Source organism: Athene noctua, chromosome Z, assembly GCF_965140245.1.
Source record: "Athene noctua chromosome Z, bAthNoc1.hap1.1, whole genome shotgun sequence".
Taxonomy (NCBI): domain Eukaryota; kingdom Metazoa; phylum Chordata; class Aves; order Strigiformes; family Strigidae; genus Athene; species Athene noctua.
This window is the reverse complement of record NC_134077.1, coordinates 11,732,633-11,752,017: the sequence shown is the minus strand read 5'-3', so window position 1 is coordinate 11,752,017 and position 19,385 is coordinate 11,732,633. Positions and strand designations below refer to the sequence as shown.

The 19,385-nt window shown below is 42.5% G+C and overlaps 1 protein-coding gene across 13 annotated transcripts in view; it reads right to left on the bottom strand.

The window, feature by feature from the left end:
• Nucleotides 1-1,098: 1,098 nt before the first annotated feature.
• UNC13B (unc-13 homolog B) overlaps nucleotides 1,099-19,385 on the bottom strand; it is a 220,296-nt gene continuing 202,009 nt past the window's right edge. For 6 of the 13 annotated variants that reach the window (XM_074932208.1, XM_074932210.1, XM_074932212.1 and 3 more), the window contains 7 exons: nucleotides 17,205-17,261; nucleotides 12,605-12,685; nucleotides 12,071-12,218; nucleotides 9,300-9,356; nucleotides 6,734-6,826; nucleotides 5,475-5,634; nucleotides 1,099-4,303 (listed from right to left, as the gene is read on the bottom strand). In XM_074932208.1, the coding sequence (XP_074788309.1) occupies nucleotides 4,018-4,303; nucleotides 5,475-5,634; nucleotides 6,734-6,826; nucleotides 9,300-9,356; nucleotides 12,071-12,218; nucleotides 12,605-12,685; nucleotides 17,205-17,261 (882 nt within the window). In that variant the 3' untranslated portion in view covers nucleotides 1,099-4,017. The remainder of the gene's footprint in view (nucleotides 4,304-5,474; nucleotides 5,635-6,733; nucleotides 6,827-9,299; nucleotides 9,357-12,070; nucleotides 12,219-12,604; nucleotides 12,686-17,204; nucleotides 17,262-19,385) is intronic. The other 7 variants (XM_074932219.1, XM_074932217.1, XM_074932220.1 and 4 more) reach the window with 3 other exon arrangements.

The window sequence follows — 19,385 nt, the reverse complement described above, 5'->3', positions numbered from 1 at the left end:
GGAGCAGAGACCCCTCCTGTACCCCACAGCGAGATGGCCAGGGTCACCCTGTCCAGGGTAGAGCAGAGGCCGACCTGTGGCCTGTGGAGGAACCCACACTGGAGCAGGCGGCTGCGCTTAGAGGAGACCAGGACTCTGAGGGCAGAAGCAGCCTCCACTGCTGCAGTTCAGCACTGGGAGAACAGCAATACGGATGTGACTCACACCAGAGCAGCAGAGGAAAGGCAGCATCCTGTGGGGAGGACTCATGACAGAGAAAACTCGCGGAGGACTGTCTGTCATGAGAGGGGAGACACATGGAGCAGGGGAGGAGTGTGAGGAGCGTCTCATCCCCCCTCCTCCAGAGGAGGAAGAAATTGTGAACTGACTGCACCCCCCATCCCCTACCCTCCTGTGCCACTGTGGGAAAGGAGGTAGAGATCAGGAGCAAAGCTGAGCCTGGGAAGAAGGGAAGGGTGAGGGGAGGTATTTTTACCACGTGATAATGCTTCTCACTGTCCCACTCTGTTAAGTGTTGCTGTTAGTGTTTGAATTAGTGATGCTCTTTTTCTCTTCCCCTACAGAGCCTGTCTTTTGCCCATGACCATAATGGGTGAGACACCCCACCCTGTCCTTATCTCAATTCCTGAGCCTTTTGATTCCTTTTCTCCTTCCCAGCGCTGAGGAGGAAGGGGTGAGTGAATGGCTGTGTGGTGCTTAGTTGCCCTCTGAGCTCAAACCACTACATTCCCACAGACTGCACAGAAAGCCCCTGGGCAAGAATAGTCAGACCATCAGCAGAATTCACCTGTCTGCCTCCAGCATGCCAGCTCATCTCCCACCTCTCTCCTGCCCCACCTTAAGTGAGTGTTGCTCCACTCCTCCTGGATGGGACAGCAGGCAACTCGCCACTCCCTGCTGCTTGTCATCTTTGCCAGGATGCTTTTAGAACAGTCTTTTCCAACTCAGGATAGCCATTCTCACCCCAGGTACACCAGCACATATATATATTTATAAAATATGTATTCTATTTATTCATGTAATATATTTATTATTATATATGTATATATATTTGATATACACAGTGTATATCCTATGTCCCGCTGTCATTTCGAGGAGTGTTCAGATAGAGTGAAGAGAGCCATGTGCACAGCACACTATTGTTGCCACAGGTGCAAGAAAAAGTGTTTGTAGTTTGAGTCTGCAAGATGTTAGGCAGGAAAGAAAATTTGAAAGTGTTACAATGACTGTAAACCCAAGAAACGAGGCAAGATGGGCAGATGGTTTTAGACAAACATGTTACAAAGCAACATTTATGGAAAGTGATTCTATGATTAAAAAGTTCACACACTTGGCTTGCAGGAGAAGCACTAGACTGGTGGATAAACAACATATTCAGGAGCCTTGCCTGGCTCTGTTAACAACAGCCAGACCTTTTGCCCTGCACAGGCCTCTTCCCCAAGGTTAGACAGTGCTTTTCCTCTGAACAGCTCTTCATTGGTTTCTCTCCACTGCAGCCCTTGCTGAAGCAATAACAAGCAAGCATACTGTTGAGTGGAAAATCTGTGTACCATCTAACTTGGTACTGAAGTGGGGCTTTAAAGTCGTGCTTTAAAAAACACATCACATGGGATATGCCATCAAACTCGGTCGCTTCCTCACGAGGAAGCCAGAAACACAACTACAGCTACAAGCTGGACTGTGAGTTAGCCGTTATTTGCATCACTGAGTATATGTTACCTAAGGAAAACATGGCAACTCAGATCACAAAATTTCAGAGACCCGCGTTATCATGAAATATGAGTCTCTGAGTTTGAGTTTGTCTGCTGGAAATTGGCAGCATCCCCAAAAAATGAGGAGGAGGAGTAGTTTACTTAACATCAAAAAGATTTATTCTTTCATCTCTTGTCAATACCATCTAGAATATTAATGCTCATATCAGACTGAAAACTATGAATCAAGTTTGGTATATAAATGTTTTTCTTCACATTATCTGTAAAGTGTCTTACTGCCTTCCTGAGTCTTTCCATTTAGCACCTTCAGGAGGCTGCCTGAGTACAAAGGAAGCTTGACTTAAAGGCCAGATAGGAGAAAAAAAGGAAGTAAGCTATTCTCTATGCTCTTTTGTGATGTCTCGGTGTATTATCAGAAGCCAAGAAGTTCAGGCAAAGATGTCAAAGATGGAGGCACCACGGAGGAGGGGGGAATTGTCTGACTCACACCCCTTGCTGGGCATCTACAGCACCAAAGAAATATCTATGTACTAAACGAGAGTAATTTGCAAAGATGCAGTAGCTATTCTGCCTTATGTGATTTAGCAAACCCAATTAGTTACACTTCAACAGACGACTCCAAATGCTGCTAAAAGGGTTTATTAAAGACTGTACTAACAGTTCTCATAACAATGGCACATACAATGATTCAAAATCATGACAAATAGCGTGGAGTTTTGAAGAGCATTATTATAATACACCATGGACAAGAACAAAGCAGATGTGCCGTCTCAGAACTCTAAGAGCAGGCCCATGAAATACAGGAGTCGTATCACAGAGCTGTACAAGTGACAGAGAAAATAGAAAAAAGAAAGAGTAATTCAATATGCAGTCCTTGAATTTATTGACAGTATTACAGTACTTTATGGGCAAGGACTGGCTTGTTCCAGCTGCACTTTCCAGAGCACAAGGGCATTTGGAAAGAGCGAAAAAATCCCCAAAACAATAAATACCCTCCAACTAACATATCTCAGGTGCAATCACTACTCCAGACCTTCCTGCTTAAAAATTTTCAGTCAGAATTTCTGACCTCCCTGCAATCACTTTGCTCAGGACAGTGTTTTGTTTTGCAAGAAAACAAAACCAGGATGCTTCTTTAAGACAGTGCAAAAATATTTTCAATGGTATCGTTAAATCACAGATTAATGACAATCAGCGTGGATCAACTGCAGCACGGCCAACGGTGACTTCAAGAGCAGAACCAAATGGACCTGCTGCCCCCTGACCAGCACTCCAGACTGAATGCTTGCAGAGGGGAGATGTGGTGCTCTCTCCCAAGCAAGCTATCATCTCTGGGTTCATAGTGAGGAATGGTCTCGGCTACTCCAGGGTAACAAAATGCTACAGAAAGCCTGCAAGTATTAAATTATCCAACCCTACGTCAAGAAACTAACAAAAGAATATAGATAGCAGCCATGCTATTTGTCACGGCTCTAAGATTGTTCCCTTCTTTACCGTGTCAGTCACGGTAGCCAAAGTGTGATTTGCGGAGTTCAGCAGCTTACAGCACCCCCATGGTGATGCAGGATTCCCAGCAGCACGTGGAGATTTATATTCTCCGAGGCACACCACCTAATTATAACGGCAGGGCAGTTGCAGTCTGGTCCTGGTGTGTTGCCTTTGCAGCTTTTGGCTATGAAATCTTAGGCCTCTCTGCACTTGTCCCACTGGTCTCACCAATGCTCAGAGCAGCACATCCATGGTCGTACATTCATTTGGTGTGCCTCTTCAGAGCAATTTGCAACTTCTTTTTCAAGCAGACATTGAGGAGTCTGCATATCTCATCGGGACATTGGTATAATCTGTGTCAGAACATCCCCTGGTACTCCACAGTACATGAATTCAATGAGAAATAACTGTGCTTTGCCAAACCCCCAAATCATTCTTCTTCTCCCAATTTCTACACAGTTGTGTGTTTGTGTCGTAGTGTGATTATGTAGAACCTTTTTAACATCTGCCAACTTGAGAGGATAAAATCACAGTGCTGCATATCAACAAAACCCAGCATAATTTATATACACGAAGCAGAATTTGCATCTTAAATAAGAAGAGATTGTCTCATTCTCTATGGTGTCTTACCCAGCTACTAAAAAATAAATAATTCACATCAGATTGATGGATTTGTTTCCTGTACAGCACACGTGCGCTACTGGAGCTGACAAAGACAACGGGAAAAAAGCTTTTGTAATTAATAAAAGAGAATTGTTGAACACTTCCACATATTGGCACAAGGCAGAAGAGAAAAGGGAACATTACACAGCTGAGCTCAGGTGCCTTCCTCCGTGGAGCGGGACTCAGATTTCAACTTTACAAATTCTCTGGCAACTTCATCATTGGCTCTCTGAGAGAGAATCCTCAGGACTGTAAGTCCAGTCTCATCCATGTGAATCCTGCGCCCGAGGGGGCACCAGCAAGCACAGCTTCCTTTGTCTGCTATGTCCCTGAGCTGCATCACTGCTATCCCCAGTACCCGGTCCTCCCGAGCAAAGCAGTAATCCTTCACACAGACTTGGAGCTCGTAGGCATCAGGGCCATCTTCATTCCCCAGTATGCTGAAAAACACACACAAGTTTACTTACAGTTCCTCAGAACATATAAATTCTCTGCAAAATAAAGGTGTCAGCAGCTGACTGGAGTGCTCTGATGAGCCACAGAAAAATCCTTTCTATAGAAAAGCCTGGTCAGAGAGGGAGAAGTTAAACCTATGGCATTTGGGCACTTCATTGATTTGCAGCTGATAAAGACAACCTGGCTACTTAAAAAACAAACAACCCTTATCAAGTTGCCTTTGCATCTGTGTGCATGCTAACCTGCAAAATGAAAGGAGCGGGGGAACATTAAAGCCATGCTAATAGGTTTTCAACTGAGATGACTTTAAACATTTCTGCTTCTGTTAAGGGTTGCTTCATTTCAATAATTAATATTTTAATTAGATGAAGTCTTTGTTAGAGATTCAGAAACTTCCATTAAAGCAAAAGCTAATAAAAATACATCCCCAGCCTTTCTGATGTTTCTAAAATTAAAAGAATTTTTAAAAAAGTGGGACAAAATCTCTTCATTTAGAGGAAGCCTGCTTTTCCTCATATCAAAGAAAAATTATATGGACAGTGCCTCTCCCCTAAGATGTTTACATCTGGTTTGGTGGTCATCTCCTCTCATTCTTACTGTGCAGCTGCACTAGTCTGTAGCTCCCTTTGTTGAGCCTTCCAAGAAGGTAGATGCCTTTGTAATAATAAAAGCCAAATAAGAAAAGATCAATACTCGGTGTTGAGAAAGACTGCAATTTTAGCAGTGCAACTTAACGAGTTCCAAAGGCTGTATCCCTGGAAACAAGTTCAGAAAGCATGTCCCACAGGTCAAGTTTGGAAAAAAACAAACATTAAGATTAAAAGAACTAAAAATATGTAATGAACTTTTAGCCTCAACTCTACCAATAAAAGATACAAAGTTTATCAGAACGATGGAGCACAGTAAAATATGTTCACAGGACACAGAACGTGTATCAGAATGTAGTCAAAGGACACTGCTGGTATAGAAGAAGTCCTCAGCATCCCACCCACAACAAACACTCCTAGCTTTTCCTGCAAGACACCAAAGACTGGGCCAAGCTACTAGTTCATGTACTCTTCTGGGCCCTGAGCAGGCTGTTCACGGACACTGGAAAACCCTATCTGTCCTCTGCATCTGCACTTGTCAGAGCCACAGGCTATTCTTCATACTTACAAGTGAAAGGTTTCATTGTACTTGGGAGCCCAGTTGTTGCTCTTTGACTTAGTTGTGAACTTCCTCTTCTTGTCACTCTGGTGGGGCCCAATCATGGTGATTTCAACAAATGGACGGAACATGCCAGACGTCTGCCACTTCAGTTCATTGGCTGCCACAACTGGAAAAGAGAGTCACAACCTGTTTTACAGTAAATACTCATTTGTTCCGATTGCTTTGGACACCATTCTTCTCTGCTTTTAATTTCTTGTTTCAGAGGACAAAGTCCAACCCAAAATACACTAGTGTCCCGACACACGTGGGAAGGATGTTTTGTAATATAAAGATACGCTTTTTTGTTCTCGTTTAAATTCTGTGAAGGAGATTTAATGCTTGGGACAGCACTCAGCTTTCATTGCATTCATAGTCAAGAAATTAGTCCAAAAAAACAGGCATTCCTGCAGCTCTGGGCAGGCTGCCCTGCCAGTTCAGTGCTTACGTCTACCTTACGTGTAGGATGAGAAAAAAAAGGGACATTCTGGGCACTGATATTAAGGTCTTTGTTGAAAAGGAAAATGAGACTGCAGGTAAGACAAACATAGCCTACAAGCTGTGGGTGGTTCCAGAACCCAGAATTATTAGCTCTTTAATTCTCATTCCCTCTCAGGTCACTGCGGGGAACAAACTGAAGCACAGGAAATAGCTCTGAAAATCAGTTTTTGCATTGCGGTATAGATTTAGCCAGAAGAGAGGCCTGAAGAGTTGGTTATATAAATCTTTAGAGGAAATTAAAGTAGTTAAATATGCTGTATTCAAGCAAAGGAGACGAAGGAGGAAGAGATGGATGGGATGAATCACTGCTTTGGTTATTTTCAGAGCAGCTCTTCAGGGATCAACATGGCCTTCAGGACAGGGGAAAGGAGCCTCTCAACTCTTACTGGGTCTGCAATCTCTCAGTTTACATTGAGCAATTTTGCAACATCACCCCATCATGCTACCCTGTTCTCTGCAGCACAGGCTAAACTGTGGTGCCTGGTGAAAGCCATCATCTGATTTTTGTTTACTTCATGTATCGTTGCCAATAAACAACAGGACTGTACATTGCCATGTCACTGACTGGACAAGTTCATTTGCTGTTTCTCTACATGTTCCTGATAGGAAACAGAGAAAACAATTCTGGATTCACATCCCATGAGCTAACACAGAAATATAATGACTGCCAACGGGAGATTTGCCTTGATACAGTCACAAAGCCTGAGCAATAAGATGTTTCACCATACCTTTCACTGTGACCTTATGTTCGCCAGTTCCTGGGTGGGTATACAGGTCAATCTGTATGGACACTTCACCCACAGGATCATCCACGCCAGAGCCTGTTGGAAGAAAATTGAGACCCCCCACGCACACATGAATTAGTTTATTGGCACCCGTCTTTGGTTTATGGCCTCAGCAAGACAGTATAGTGTTTCCACAGTACACCCTCCATAGCCAGCTTTTCAGTCAACACCGATAATGTTAACGTTAAGGCAAGGTAACATCAGGCTTGCATGCCCAATACACATAAACACTAACATTTTTTGCACTCCACTACAAAGATCGCATCCTGTTGAGAATACTAGTAAGAATTTTTTAAAAACCTAAAAAACCTAAAGCTTGGCAATGGACCCTCACAAAGAGCAAGGATTTATCAGAGGTTCCTGCCAAGCTATTGTGTGTACATGCAGGCATTCCAGTGGCAGGCATCAGCATTCCTGTCCACTCAGGGAAGAAGGGAGGACAAAAAACCCCAACCAAACAAAAAACCACACCAGAGAGGAAGTTTATGAAAAAAACCAGACAAAGACATTAGTGATTTGAACAGAGCCATAGTGCAGTCTCACCCTCCAAGAACCTTTTTCCATGTTGTACGTCAGATAAAAGTTGTCATCCTGACTGCCTATCTGCTTCTCTTCAGAGGATAATGAGAACCCCTTCACCATTGTGTACAAAAAATGGTGAGAGAGAAGCACTCACAACTTGCATATTTCATCAGTCAGCCAGAGAGAAAACAAAATGGAGCTTCACAGAGGAAAGGAAATCATGTTGTAACAGAGGGAGAAGATCTCATAAACCTCACAATTTGTGTTATTATGATGTTTTCAACTTCTTCACTTTTAATCATAATTATCATGCTATATGTAGAAATTACATTTTTCTGCGTAAGAAAGTCAAGATGTCATGTACATTACAGAAGAAGACTGCTTTGCAAAATGAAAATGAAGTCTTTGATAAGATAGTGAGATTGATTTTACCTTCTCTTTAATAACTGTCTGACCTCAGGCTGACAATTAGCAATGCTGTTGTAATTGGGATACCTATGGGGTAATTGAGTACCTGTAAACAGCAGTTTTATTTTGTCAGTTTTGAGGCTAAGACACATTACTAAATGAAAGAATTGGTGTGTTTGAAATTCAGGATAAGGAGCTTGAAGGATATCATTAAACAAACATTTTGATTAGATAGATTTAACAAGTCAACTCTCAGAAGAACAGTCTGCAGGCAGCAAAACCACTCATTTAAAAACCAAGAGGTTGAGAGCTAATCTGTGCAATTCTCTGAAGAGAATTACATGGCACAGAACTATAGGCAGTGAAAGTCACATTAATATGCAAGCATCTGAGCAAACAAAACAGAACTTCAAGTTATTATCTTAGGATAGGTTCTTATTCTTGACCCGAGTACAGTAAACAGCCTCTAGGCTATAACATTTGTACATGATCTTGAGTGTACTGTTTTCTCTCCGCTTAGAAGGGCAGTGTTCCTTCTTTCTGTATACAAGAACAGAGATTAAAAATTGGTAGGCTTAATTATTGACCTGACCCATCTGATGTTCTGGGTCTGTCACTCATACTGTTGGCATTTTCCATGGGAACAGACAAGATTGCGAAGAGTATATAACAACTTTATCAGGCAACATCTGCAGAAACATCAGCTGGCAAACATCCAGGTCTCCATTTTAGTGATCTTTAGTGTAATTAATAGGTTATAAAGGAGACAGCAGAATCATGCCATTACCTTTGAGGGAGACAAAATTCAGACTTTTTTTTTTTTTTTTTTTTGCTACCTTCATTCTTGTTGTTTCATACAAAAATACTGTTATTTTAACTGAAATGTTTGGAGACAAAAAAACCCCACTTTGTAGATGGCCAGTGAAAAATATTCTGAGCTGTGTGCATACACATGCTTGCCCATTTAGTGATGAGCAGATTTAAATTGACATAAAGTCTCACTGGTATTGCAATACTGGAAGGTGAAACTGCAGAACTGAGCTCATTCAATGGGTTACAAAAAGACTCTGGAGAGCAAAAATTAAATCGAGAGATGGAACATAACTTTAGGGCTCTCCTGAGCACCCAGACTTTTAGCTATACCCCTTCAAGCCAGACGGTTCAAGCTCGGCCATAACCTTGAGTGCATAACAGACATTACCATGTGTTACAGTAGCCCGTCTCGGCAGACCACATGCATGCATGTCTAGGACTTGAAACAGCAATACACAGCCCATGGTATAGGGTAAGGAAACAAGTCCATAGCATCTATCAAAAAACAGTCCATTTTTGAGACAGCTTTCATAACCCATGAATAAATCTCAAGCCTGAGGACAGGCTCTCAGGCAAAGTACAGATTTCTAAACCGCGCAACCCGTGGCTCTGTCTATAGGATGCAAGCATTCGGTGAAAATTCACTTCTACAGGAAGCTACAGGGAAAAGGTCTCTGGGTAAGATTTCTGAGCATGGGCAAGATGACTTCAAAAGCAAGGCAGTGGGCTAATGTTGTTATGGTAACAACATTAGTCTTGAACATACCCTTATCAGGAAGAACGTCCTCATTAGCGGTAAACCTAATACCTTTCCCATCATGCACTGAGACATGAATTCAAAAGGCAAGAAGTAAGCAGGATAAAGAGAGAAGAGTACGAATTACAATCCAGTTAGTGGTGTCACTTAAACAAATACAAAGACAAATATTCTAGCTCTTGACAGACAAAATATCCTTGTAGATCTTCTGCACCAACATGGGCTTTGGAGAGCAAGTCTGTCTGTGAGTAAGTGATTGTCCGGGTTAAAACACAAACAGAATTTGTGCTGGCATAACTAAACCGCAAGCCCTGATCCAACTTTGCAGAGCAAACATTTAACAGGACAGTGCTACAGAAGTGTGCTCTGTAAGAAAATGAGGGCAATAGGTACCTCACAAACTGGAAGATGCAACCATTAAGCAGTGAAGAGAGGCAAAGAATCAGATTTTAAATAGTTCTGCATGTAGCCATTTCCACCCATAGGCTTGCAGGAAGCTTGACTTATGCAAAGGGAAACATCAGCCAGAGAGCTCTGCTAAGCAGATGTCAGCTGTAAATACTAGTTCCCCTTCGTCCCTCCAACACACGTGCAGATCTGCAAACCAATCTACCAGCTGGGGTTACTGAGAAGTGTATGCAAGCAATATCCTTTTCTATCCCCAATCCCAGGAGCCATTCATGCCTTTCTCAGGGATATTCCATCATTGATCCTACAGATATTAGGTGACACACCTAAAGTCTTTTGTTTCCCAGACAGGGTCCAAAACTCTCAAGCCTACTAACGTAGATGATGATGATTTGGACCAGCTCAGTGGCCTACCATGCCCAGTACATGTCTCCTGAAGTGGCTCAGACAAGCCACAAAGAAATGTCATCAGTCAGCTATGAGATATAATTGATGACCTTGTAACAAGTGTGATGTCCTAAAGCTAAAGCTTCATTCTTTCTAAGCTTCTTAAAAAAAATAAAGATACCCCTCACTGCTTTGGCAACCCTCTATATTCATGCTGCTCTTAGATTATGTTCAATTATCTTTGTGTATCTCCTGAACATTTGCCCTCAGTGGAGTTTTCCAGTCAAATCATTCACTGCATGAAGCTGCTTCCTCATACCAGCTTTGAATTTGCCACTTTGCAACTTCAACAGAGCATCTTCCTCTAATTTTAAACACTTTTGACTGTAGAACAGCAGGGCTGCAAACATCCTTATACCTTAGCTCATCATGACAACATAAGAGGATCCACATAAAAAAATAGCTTCAATTCATGGTCCAGATATATAACGGGAAACATTTGTCACATAACAGCAAGGATTGAAAACACACTGTGCACATACATTCCCTGCAAAAATGTGTTTTGTGTAACTCTAATGGCAACAGTCAAGTTCCTGGAGTCCCTCGTGAATATAGCAGTCTTTGACCTGTCTGGCCACTGGATGTCATCGTTGCTCTTCTGGGACACAGCTATGGGACCATTCTCTCAAATGCAAGCACTGACTCTTTAATTAACTTCAGTGTTTTAATGCAGTATGTTTCAACTTAAGCAAGAATATATTATGCTGCTAAAGGCAGGGATGATTCAGTCCCCCAGAACTACACTCAACTTTTCACTTTAAAAACAAGACTTGTTTTGGTCAGGAATTCTCAGTACTTTCTCCACAAGTTGGGGAATGCCAGTATCAAGCAGTCTCATTTGCACACAAGGGAAAAAGTGTGTTGGCTAGGGACTGCTTTTCCCCTTGGTTTCAGCTGTTGGTGTGACAGTATGCTGACAGAGTTAGTACAGTCTGTGAGGGCTTCCAGCTCTCATAAGCATGTCAAGATCAAAGGAAAAAGGCCCCCAAGTGAAAAGATGTCAGAAAGACACTCCCATGGACTTAACATGACTTTTGTTGCTGAGATATAGAAGCCCAATGCCAAGGACTGTATTTAAACAGCCTGAAAACTTAAAACATCTGTTTCAGTTTTGACCTAACCTATAATAGCATCTGTCCCCTCCTGAGATTAGTGAGATTTATAGTCGGCCAGTGAAGGTCCCCAACTAGAGACCAAATTATTCTATACAACAATCTGGAGATGTTTACATGAAAACAATGAAAGATAGAGACAATTAAGTGTTTACCCCTTCCAAATCAATGAAACCACTATCATGCCTTCCCAGAGAGCTACCAAAGAACTCCAATGATCCATCCCAGCAGCTCACTAATGTGTTGTAGTGATTCGTAATCATCTAGCAAGCACATACCCTATATTGGCTGCAGACAAAACAGTGCTTTCATTCCTCTCCTAAGAGACTTTTCCTTTACAGGAAGCATGTAGCTCCTTGACTCATCACTTTGCTGTCAATCAGCCTTAGTCAGGACTACACAGGCTGCTGGCAGCTGGCCTGTGACACAGGCACTGACTAGTTTGTGTGGCAGTATCTTGCTGAAATAGTCTCTCACACCACTGTGTAAGTATCAGTACAGTAACTTCAAATTTCAATTAAGTCACCCACCCACATTAATTCATGAAACGTGACTGGTAAGTGAGGATTCCAGAAAAAAAAAAAGATCACAAACACCCCAGGCCTTATGTTTCACATATTTCTGCTCTCTCAAAATGTAGTTGTTGAGTGGGAAATAACCCTCTTTCCCTACTTCCCCGTTTCAAAAGCTCTGAACTGTCATGTTTCCAGAAACATTACTGCCAAAAGCACAAACTGGCAGTACAAGACAGTGCAATTAAGAACAGAGCAGATAGCTCCATTCAACTTTGCCAACAACACAAAAGAGCCTTACCCTGAGCTGTCTGAGTCTGGACAAAGGTTTTGATGAGAGTGTCTGTGGTCTGAGTGTAGAGAGAGAGAGCATATCGAAGTGATTGCAGGTCTGGACTCTTCTCCAAGAAGGTTTTCTTCAAACCGTTCCCACCAGCATGGAAATATTGCTAAGAGTAAAAAGAAACAGGAAAAATACTGAGAAAGAATTGCAACCAGCAACCAACATTTACACACTATTGTGTGTGTGGATGGGAAAGAGCTGGAAAAATTCACAAAACAGCTTCTCTACTGGAAATCTAGCTCTTAGACTAAGTGATACCAACTGCTCATGGCTTTCCTCTTCCAAAGCACTTAAGTATAAACATGCTGGCTCCCAGCACATGCCAGTCACCTGAGCCTGGTCAGGTTTACATAAACATGGCGGTATCACTCAGTGCCTTTAACAGCAGTGACAGACTCCTGCCATCTCCTGAACTGGGACAGGTACTACCTTCCCAAATACTATTTGGGAATGTAGCAAGGGATTGACAGAGACAGAAATGGAATCACTTACTTTGATCGTATCCAGTGCCAGATCTAAAACAGCACACTGCTTTGGAGTGAGACTCCTAGTTTCTTCTCTCACCATATGATCCTGCAAACAACCATTGTATTTGACATGAATATGCTGTCAAGAAACTAAAGAAAAAGGAGTTCCCAGTATCATCACTTTATCTGGATTCATGATGTGGTGGCTACATGGCCACAGTATTAATTCAGCCGTTTAAGGAATGTTTAATGGAGTCTCCCAGAATTGTTTATTACAGCTTAACTTGAAAATAAACCCACTTTCTCTGTCTCTCACAGGCACAAAAATGAGAAATAAGGAAAGGAACTGGACAGAAATAAGTGACAATTTAAAATCAGTTTGTTTCTCAGAAAATCCAAACAACAGTCTGCTTGCTACTCTTGTCATTCTAGAGCAGCCACAACAAAACTCTCAAACCATCACCTAAATCAAGGAATTCTGAGAACCAGATATTGGGAAAAGTTGTTATATGTCACTTGTGAATTTTTGTAATTCTTCTATCTACAAAGGTCACTAATTCATCATATTGTTGGTGTAGAGGAAGAAAAACAAACAAACAAGCAACATGTTCTAGAAAATACCTTTGCTAAAAGAAGTTAAGACCCAACATCTCTAATAACAAGGGGCAGGGAATCGCTTGGGAAGAGATTTCCTTCCCTGTGGTGGGAGTGTATCCCTCAGACTCCTACCTGACTACAAGGATGTACTATCCTTTGGTATTTCACTAAGCTCTTGCTCTCTGATGCTTAGGCTAGGTCTCAGGGAAAAATGTCACATTTTAGGGAGTCAAAGCTTGGCACAAATCCAAATTCCAACTGAGCTGCTGGAGGGTCAGGCCAGCTGACTGCAGCCTGGGTGCTGAAGCATTCATGAAAAAGATGAGGGCAAATCTGGCAAAGGCTACTTATCCCTACTTTAAAGATGTTCATAGCCTCTGATACAAGACACTTCCCAGGAGTCATGTCTACTAAATTGTCCTTGAGTAAAGCATGCCTAGTGTGTGGCATCATGTGTGCATTTCACGCTGATAAACCTGCTGGCTATCTTGCAGCCTGGTGATTCTTCACATGGCCTGGTATTCTTCCGATTCATTATCCACCACGATCCACCTCCTGCCTGATGGAGACGGGGCTCACACAGTCTAGGCACAGTGCTAGGTATTTGCCATGCTTCTCACAGACATCTAGCTAGCACCTTTGCACAGTTGCTGCATTAAACTGTGCAGGAGATGCCTCTCAAGTCAGCAGTATCTCAGACAACTTTGCACTGTGCTTTCTTGAGTACTAGAGACGTGTCTCAACTTGCCTCTTTCCCCCACACAGGATGCTCCTGGTCTGGGGACCTATGTGCAGTGGCACAGTGCTCTGTAAACTGCAACGTATCTTCTGTTGCAACAAGCTGTTCTTAGGGGAGCAATAGCTCTCCTCCCTCTTCTTCATGAACTGGGATTAATTCAATTGAAGATGATGTGGCTTCACACTTCAGTACACAGAGGGTAAAACATTCTTTTCTCTGTCTGACAGTCAGATTAAGTGCACAATCAGCCAGAGCCCACATTCAAGGGAGAAGCTAATGTAGTCAGGGTAGCTGTGTCCCCAAGGCAGAGTGACTTTCATGTCTGTTGAAATGACTTTCTAGGTCTGCCTGCCCGATTCCTCACACAGTGGCAGAAACCAGGTGGTCAGGGTTTTTTCTCTTAAACACCTAAAGAGCTCATTCAGCCCTGCTCTAAGCAGTCACCCCACGGTGCCCATGATGTCAATGCTCAGCAACACATCACTGCTTTCTAGTAGTTTCCCAGTGCCACTTTGTCCAACATATTATGTAAATATAACTCAGTAACTGGACTGGTAATGCTTGCACCTACACACAGAGGAGCCCACGACTGTAATTTCCCTGCATACCTGCCCTCTGCAAATCCCACACTGTTCCTACAAAGGACTGCTCTTCCCAGCCTGCCAGCCAGGAGCAAGCCACAAATATTTACATCAAATAATTATGCAACTCCAAGCAGAAGTTGTTAAAAAAAATTTAAGAATTCCTGGTCTCTGCCTTATCCTTGTATTCTCCACAAGTACTCTGAGAACCTCTGTGGTCAGAGCTCAGCTGGTTACCCTGAGGGCAGCACAAGGGAGAGAAAGGCTGCTGCTCTCTGCTTCCACTGCTGGCTATTAAGCAAACCGAGCAGAAAGAGTTTGATAACAAAAGGGAAGCAGATATGTGGCACCAAGGTGCCAGGTTTATGGTTGGTTTTCTGAGCATTTTAAAATACACTGTGAAATCGATTTGTCATCAGGACAGGAGTCTGTCAGGTCTGTCAGTCTCAGTTTTCAGCTGAGTTATCTGATTAACTAGAGCTTTGTTCCCCCTGTTCTATTTAAGACAAATAAAGCTTAAAATCCATCCTGTTATTTTCCCAGGCTTTTAGTGGAACTGCAAAATACGCAGGAGAGAGGGGCTCTGAAGAGCCATTTACTCAGGCCTTCCCTATTAGCTTGTATGTGCTTCCAAAAACAAAAGGACAAAAAAAATCCACAATGCTTCCACAGACACAGACAATTTACACTCTTGTAACACCTCTACTCTTCTGGAAATTTTTGGATTCAACATCTGTCTGAACTAAAGGTCTCCAGAATTCAGGTGGTAAAGCGCTTTTACAGTTGCTCTCTTGCCACATATAAAATCCTGTACCTGTACTGCTGTAGTCCTCCTGTATGTGATCTGCAAATAAAGGCTTGAACACACACTGGGGCTTGCCTGATTTGCATGATCATGTGCATTTCTAAAAATGCAGTCCAGAGTTACCAAGTGAAGCTTTACAGTAACTGAAGACAGGCTTGCTGCTGAGGAGTGCCCTTCCTCTGACCAGTGTAAATGGAAAACAGCAAAGCTTCCAATTTGTTCTTGGCAAATGGCACCTTATATATACTAACAAATTCCAGTAATGAGAAAATATGGAAGAAGTCAAAGACAACAGTGAATGTCACTGGCTATGCCTGAGAATGCAATCAAACCACAGGAACTCACAGTCGTCTGTGCACAAACTTCTTGTGACCTGGGAGGAGAAATGGAGCAAATTCAGAGCTCTCCCCCTTTGACACCAGGAGCGCATGTAGAAGGCAGGGATGGCTCCTCTTTCTCCAAATGCTGGGTTCTTGCTGATGTTTTTTAAAGGGGAAGAGGATACTCACAGAAACAGGGAGTCACATTTGGAGGCTGTGGTCCAGCTCCCATTCTCCCAGGTTGGCTACAAAGCTCCTCTCTCCCTATTTCTCCCATGGAAACAACACAGAGCATTGTAAGCACAGGAAGCAGTGGAGGCAGTGCAATCCTCGGGAGCCACCACTTCACCAGGGACAACAGCCTGGCTGTGGGAATGCACGCAACTGTCCCCCAGCACATGTGACAGATATTCCCTTGGGGAACCACACTTGAAGGTTTATGTTACGTCATTGCTTAACTGCTATGTAACAGCCTCAAAATGCAGACGGAGAAAAGTGTGTGCATCTCATGACCTACCTGCATGTCCATATCACTTACTAGGATTGCTAATAAGCACTACCTTAAGTGAATTGTGCACTGTCCTGACTCATAAACATGTGTATGTAAAACGTGTCTGCTGGGCAAGGGAAACAGTCATATAAGGACAGCTGTAACAAGTGCGCAAGACAAAAAAAAAAGATTATGGGAAAAGACAAATACATTTTGAAATTGCACTAATCACTTAGGAGAATGCCCTTTGCTGTGGGAAGATTTCCCTGATCACACTCTGAGACAGAATTCACATTCAGCTCCATCTTCTTTGCAGCACAGTTTGTGCACTGTGATACTTCACATTTAGACTGCTTGCACAATATCTGTTTTGTAGCACAAGTCAAAACCACAACATAGTGCAATCTGAACGTTGTAAGGCATCACTATTTTCATACCATTCCTGTCGTGACCAGTGAATTAATGCTTGATTGGCTTATGATGAGGTGGTGTGCACTTAGTAATGCTCATGTCATGCACTGTCAAAACACATCAACATAGCCTTCATGCTAAATGCCAGCCTGCCTGTAAAGAGAGCCCACGCAGAAGGAATTTACAGACACAGGCTCTCTTCCATAAGCAACAGTTATTTTTGCAACAGTTCATCTAATTAATCAATAGCTAGCACAATCATCTTTCTGACTGATACTCTCATCATTATTATATCTCCATTATGCCTTACATAAGAGACTCTCTTTTATACATGGGGATACAGAGGAACTGGCCAGATATTGAGAACTGTACTTTTTAAAATTTTAAATTGATATACCAAACTGATCGCTGTATTTACAGAAGAAACTACTTTGATGACTAAACCCACAATAAAATTTAACAGTTAAACAGAATACTATTGTTAGCAGAATGCATTTAAAAGCACATTTAATGCATTTAAAAGCACATTTAATGCATTTAAAAGCACATTTCATGCATTTAAAAGCATTTCTCTACAATTGCACTGAGCAGAAAAAACTACTGGAAGCACAAGACATGCTATGTGCTACTACACTTCCATGCTTACACAATGGACATTAACACAAGCCATGCAGAACAATACCTTCAACTTTGACAAGTGTCCCAGTTCCTTAGCAGCACTGAAAATCAACTGTGTGCCCTATGATTCCAAGAAGTTAGAGAAGAAAGGAAGGGGGGGAAAAAAGATTACAAACAAGCTTTGCATGTTTTTCCTTTGAGCAAGTCAGTTCACAGCTATAACTTTATATAACCACTCCAAGGCCAGTCACAAAAAGATGACTCCTTGCCAGTTCATTACCTAGAATAAAACCTGGCATTTCCGTGGATACTACATCAAGAGCTATTTCAGAGCCCAATATTCTGCTAACTGGTTCACTTTTGCTTACAGCAGCCACCCATTTAAACAGGATGCACCTTCAAGTGGATTGCATGGGCTGGGAGTGAAGGCAGTATATTGGCTTCGTCTCCAAGTGCTCCTTTAGATTTCAAGTCTAAATACACATGAAGACAGCATAAGACTGGCCAAAGCAAAAGATCACACAATTGATGACAGCCTCTCTATAGAAGCAGAGCCCAGTCAGAGGGGTGGGGGTAAGCACACATCAGATAAGAAACAAAACTGGATCTGAGCGTGTTTTGGGCAAACAAAGTCCAGTGAGTACTACAGCATCACCTTTACTCAAAAGCTTAGCCAATGGCTCTTCTTCCTCCACTGTGGCTTACTGATGCTGTATCACCAGTGAAGAAACAAAAAGGGAAGATAAATCCCAGTGATGGGAAATCTTGCTTCAAGTCACTTACACTCTAGCATAATGGATTTTTACATATTTTCTCTGCAATGGTTTCAACAGAGATATTTTTCCTTTTCCCCAACACAGCACTCCTCTGTTGTGTATTACTGTTTTTGCCTGGGGAGTGAAGTCCAAAACTTAATGAGAAAGCCAAAAGCAACCAAGACAATTCTCTAGTCTCTTCTCCCAGAGGTGCTTTATGGGGTGTGCTGGAATTTATTTTCTTCTACTTTGCTTTTTTTCATCCATCTGATCTTGCCTTTTTCTTTAAAAAATGTCACAACTGCCTATTACTCTGCTCAGAATAAAACCCCAGCCTACCGTAATTCTGGCTATGAATTGCACATCTTCCATACCATGAAACTTTGCCCTCCACTTCAGCCCTTTCAAGCTACTCAGATTTGGGCTTTAGGACCAAGACAAAGCTACAGGTGACCCATCTTCCCTAATTAAACCTCCCCTCCATTATCTCTCTCAGGAAAGCCTTGGGTATGTGAGGAGCACTGCCGTCTCAAAGATGATCTTTGGTTCTCCTCACTTGTAATTGGTCATTAGGAGCTAGCAGTACATGTAAATGTCACCACAGGTATCAGTTGAGAAGTGCCTAGGGGATGTCCCCGCTGAATGCCTGAAATAAACTTCCAGGAACAGACACTGGTGGGTGTCACTTTCCAGTAGGGTCTTTTTGCTCAGGAAAATACTTGGGATAAGATGAAGTTAATTTTATTTGAGGACTGCTGGAGGAGCACATTTCCCCAAAGATCTCCAGTAAACCCAGTTCTCCTTTCCACCGCCCTCCTTCCCCCTTCTTTACTACCCTTACTCAACAGTCTTTCACTCTCCCACTTAACCACAACTGCCATGACCACTCATCACTCCAAAATCCCTCAAACTGTAACAAAGCCAGATGTAAAGCCAGAAATATTGTATTTCCCTTTGCCCCTGCCTACGCCACTCAGTTTGTTTTCTTTGCTGCCTTCTTCAGTATTTATTGCCTTTTAAGTCAGCAGTCTGTGGTGCGGGAACTACCCCATACATTCCCTTGCAGAGGAGACTCTGGGAACTCTGTGCTACTGCAAAGGTCATTGCTGAAATATTTTTTTTTTCCTAAGATTAAAGTTAACATCAGCCTCACAGATGGGTTCCCCTCAGCAAAAGTGTCTTTATACCTGCTGCTAGAGGTAGCAGGTACCCTTTTACAGAAGAAAAGCAGGCAAACAGTTTACAGCTGTAACACTAGAAAGACTGAGACCTGTTCTAGGGACAATGGACACCCTCTGCGCAGCAGCAGTCCAGAAGTGAATTTTTAGATGCCATACTTTTTCTTTAATTCTGCCAGCTTCAGAAATTTCTTCAAGCTGAAAGACTCTGTGACCTGAAATCACAGACAATCTCTTTATTTGCTCTGTCCGTAATGATCACCTAACCCTCACTGTTCCTCAGCCTTTTATGTTTGCTGAATACAGTTCAAT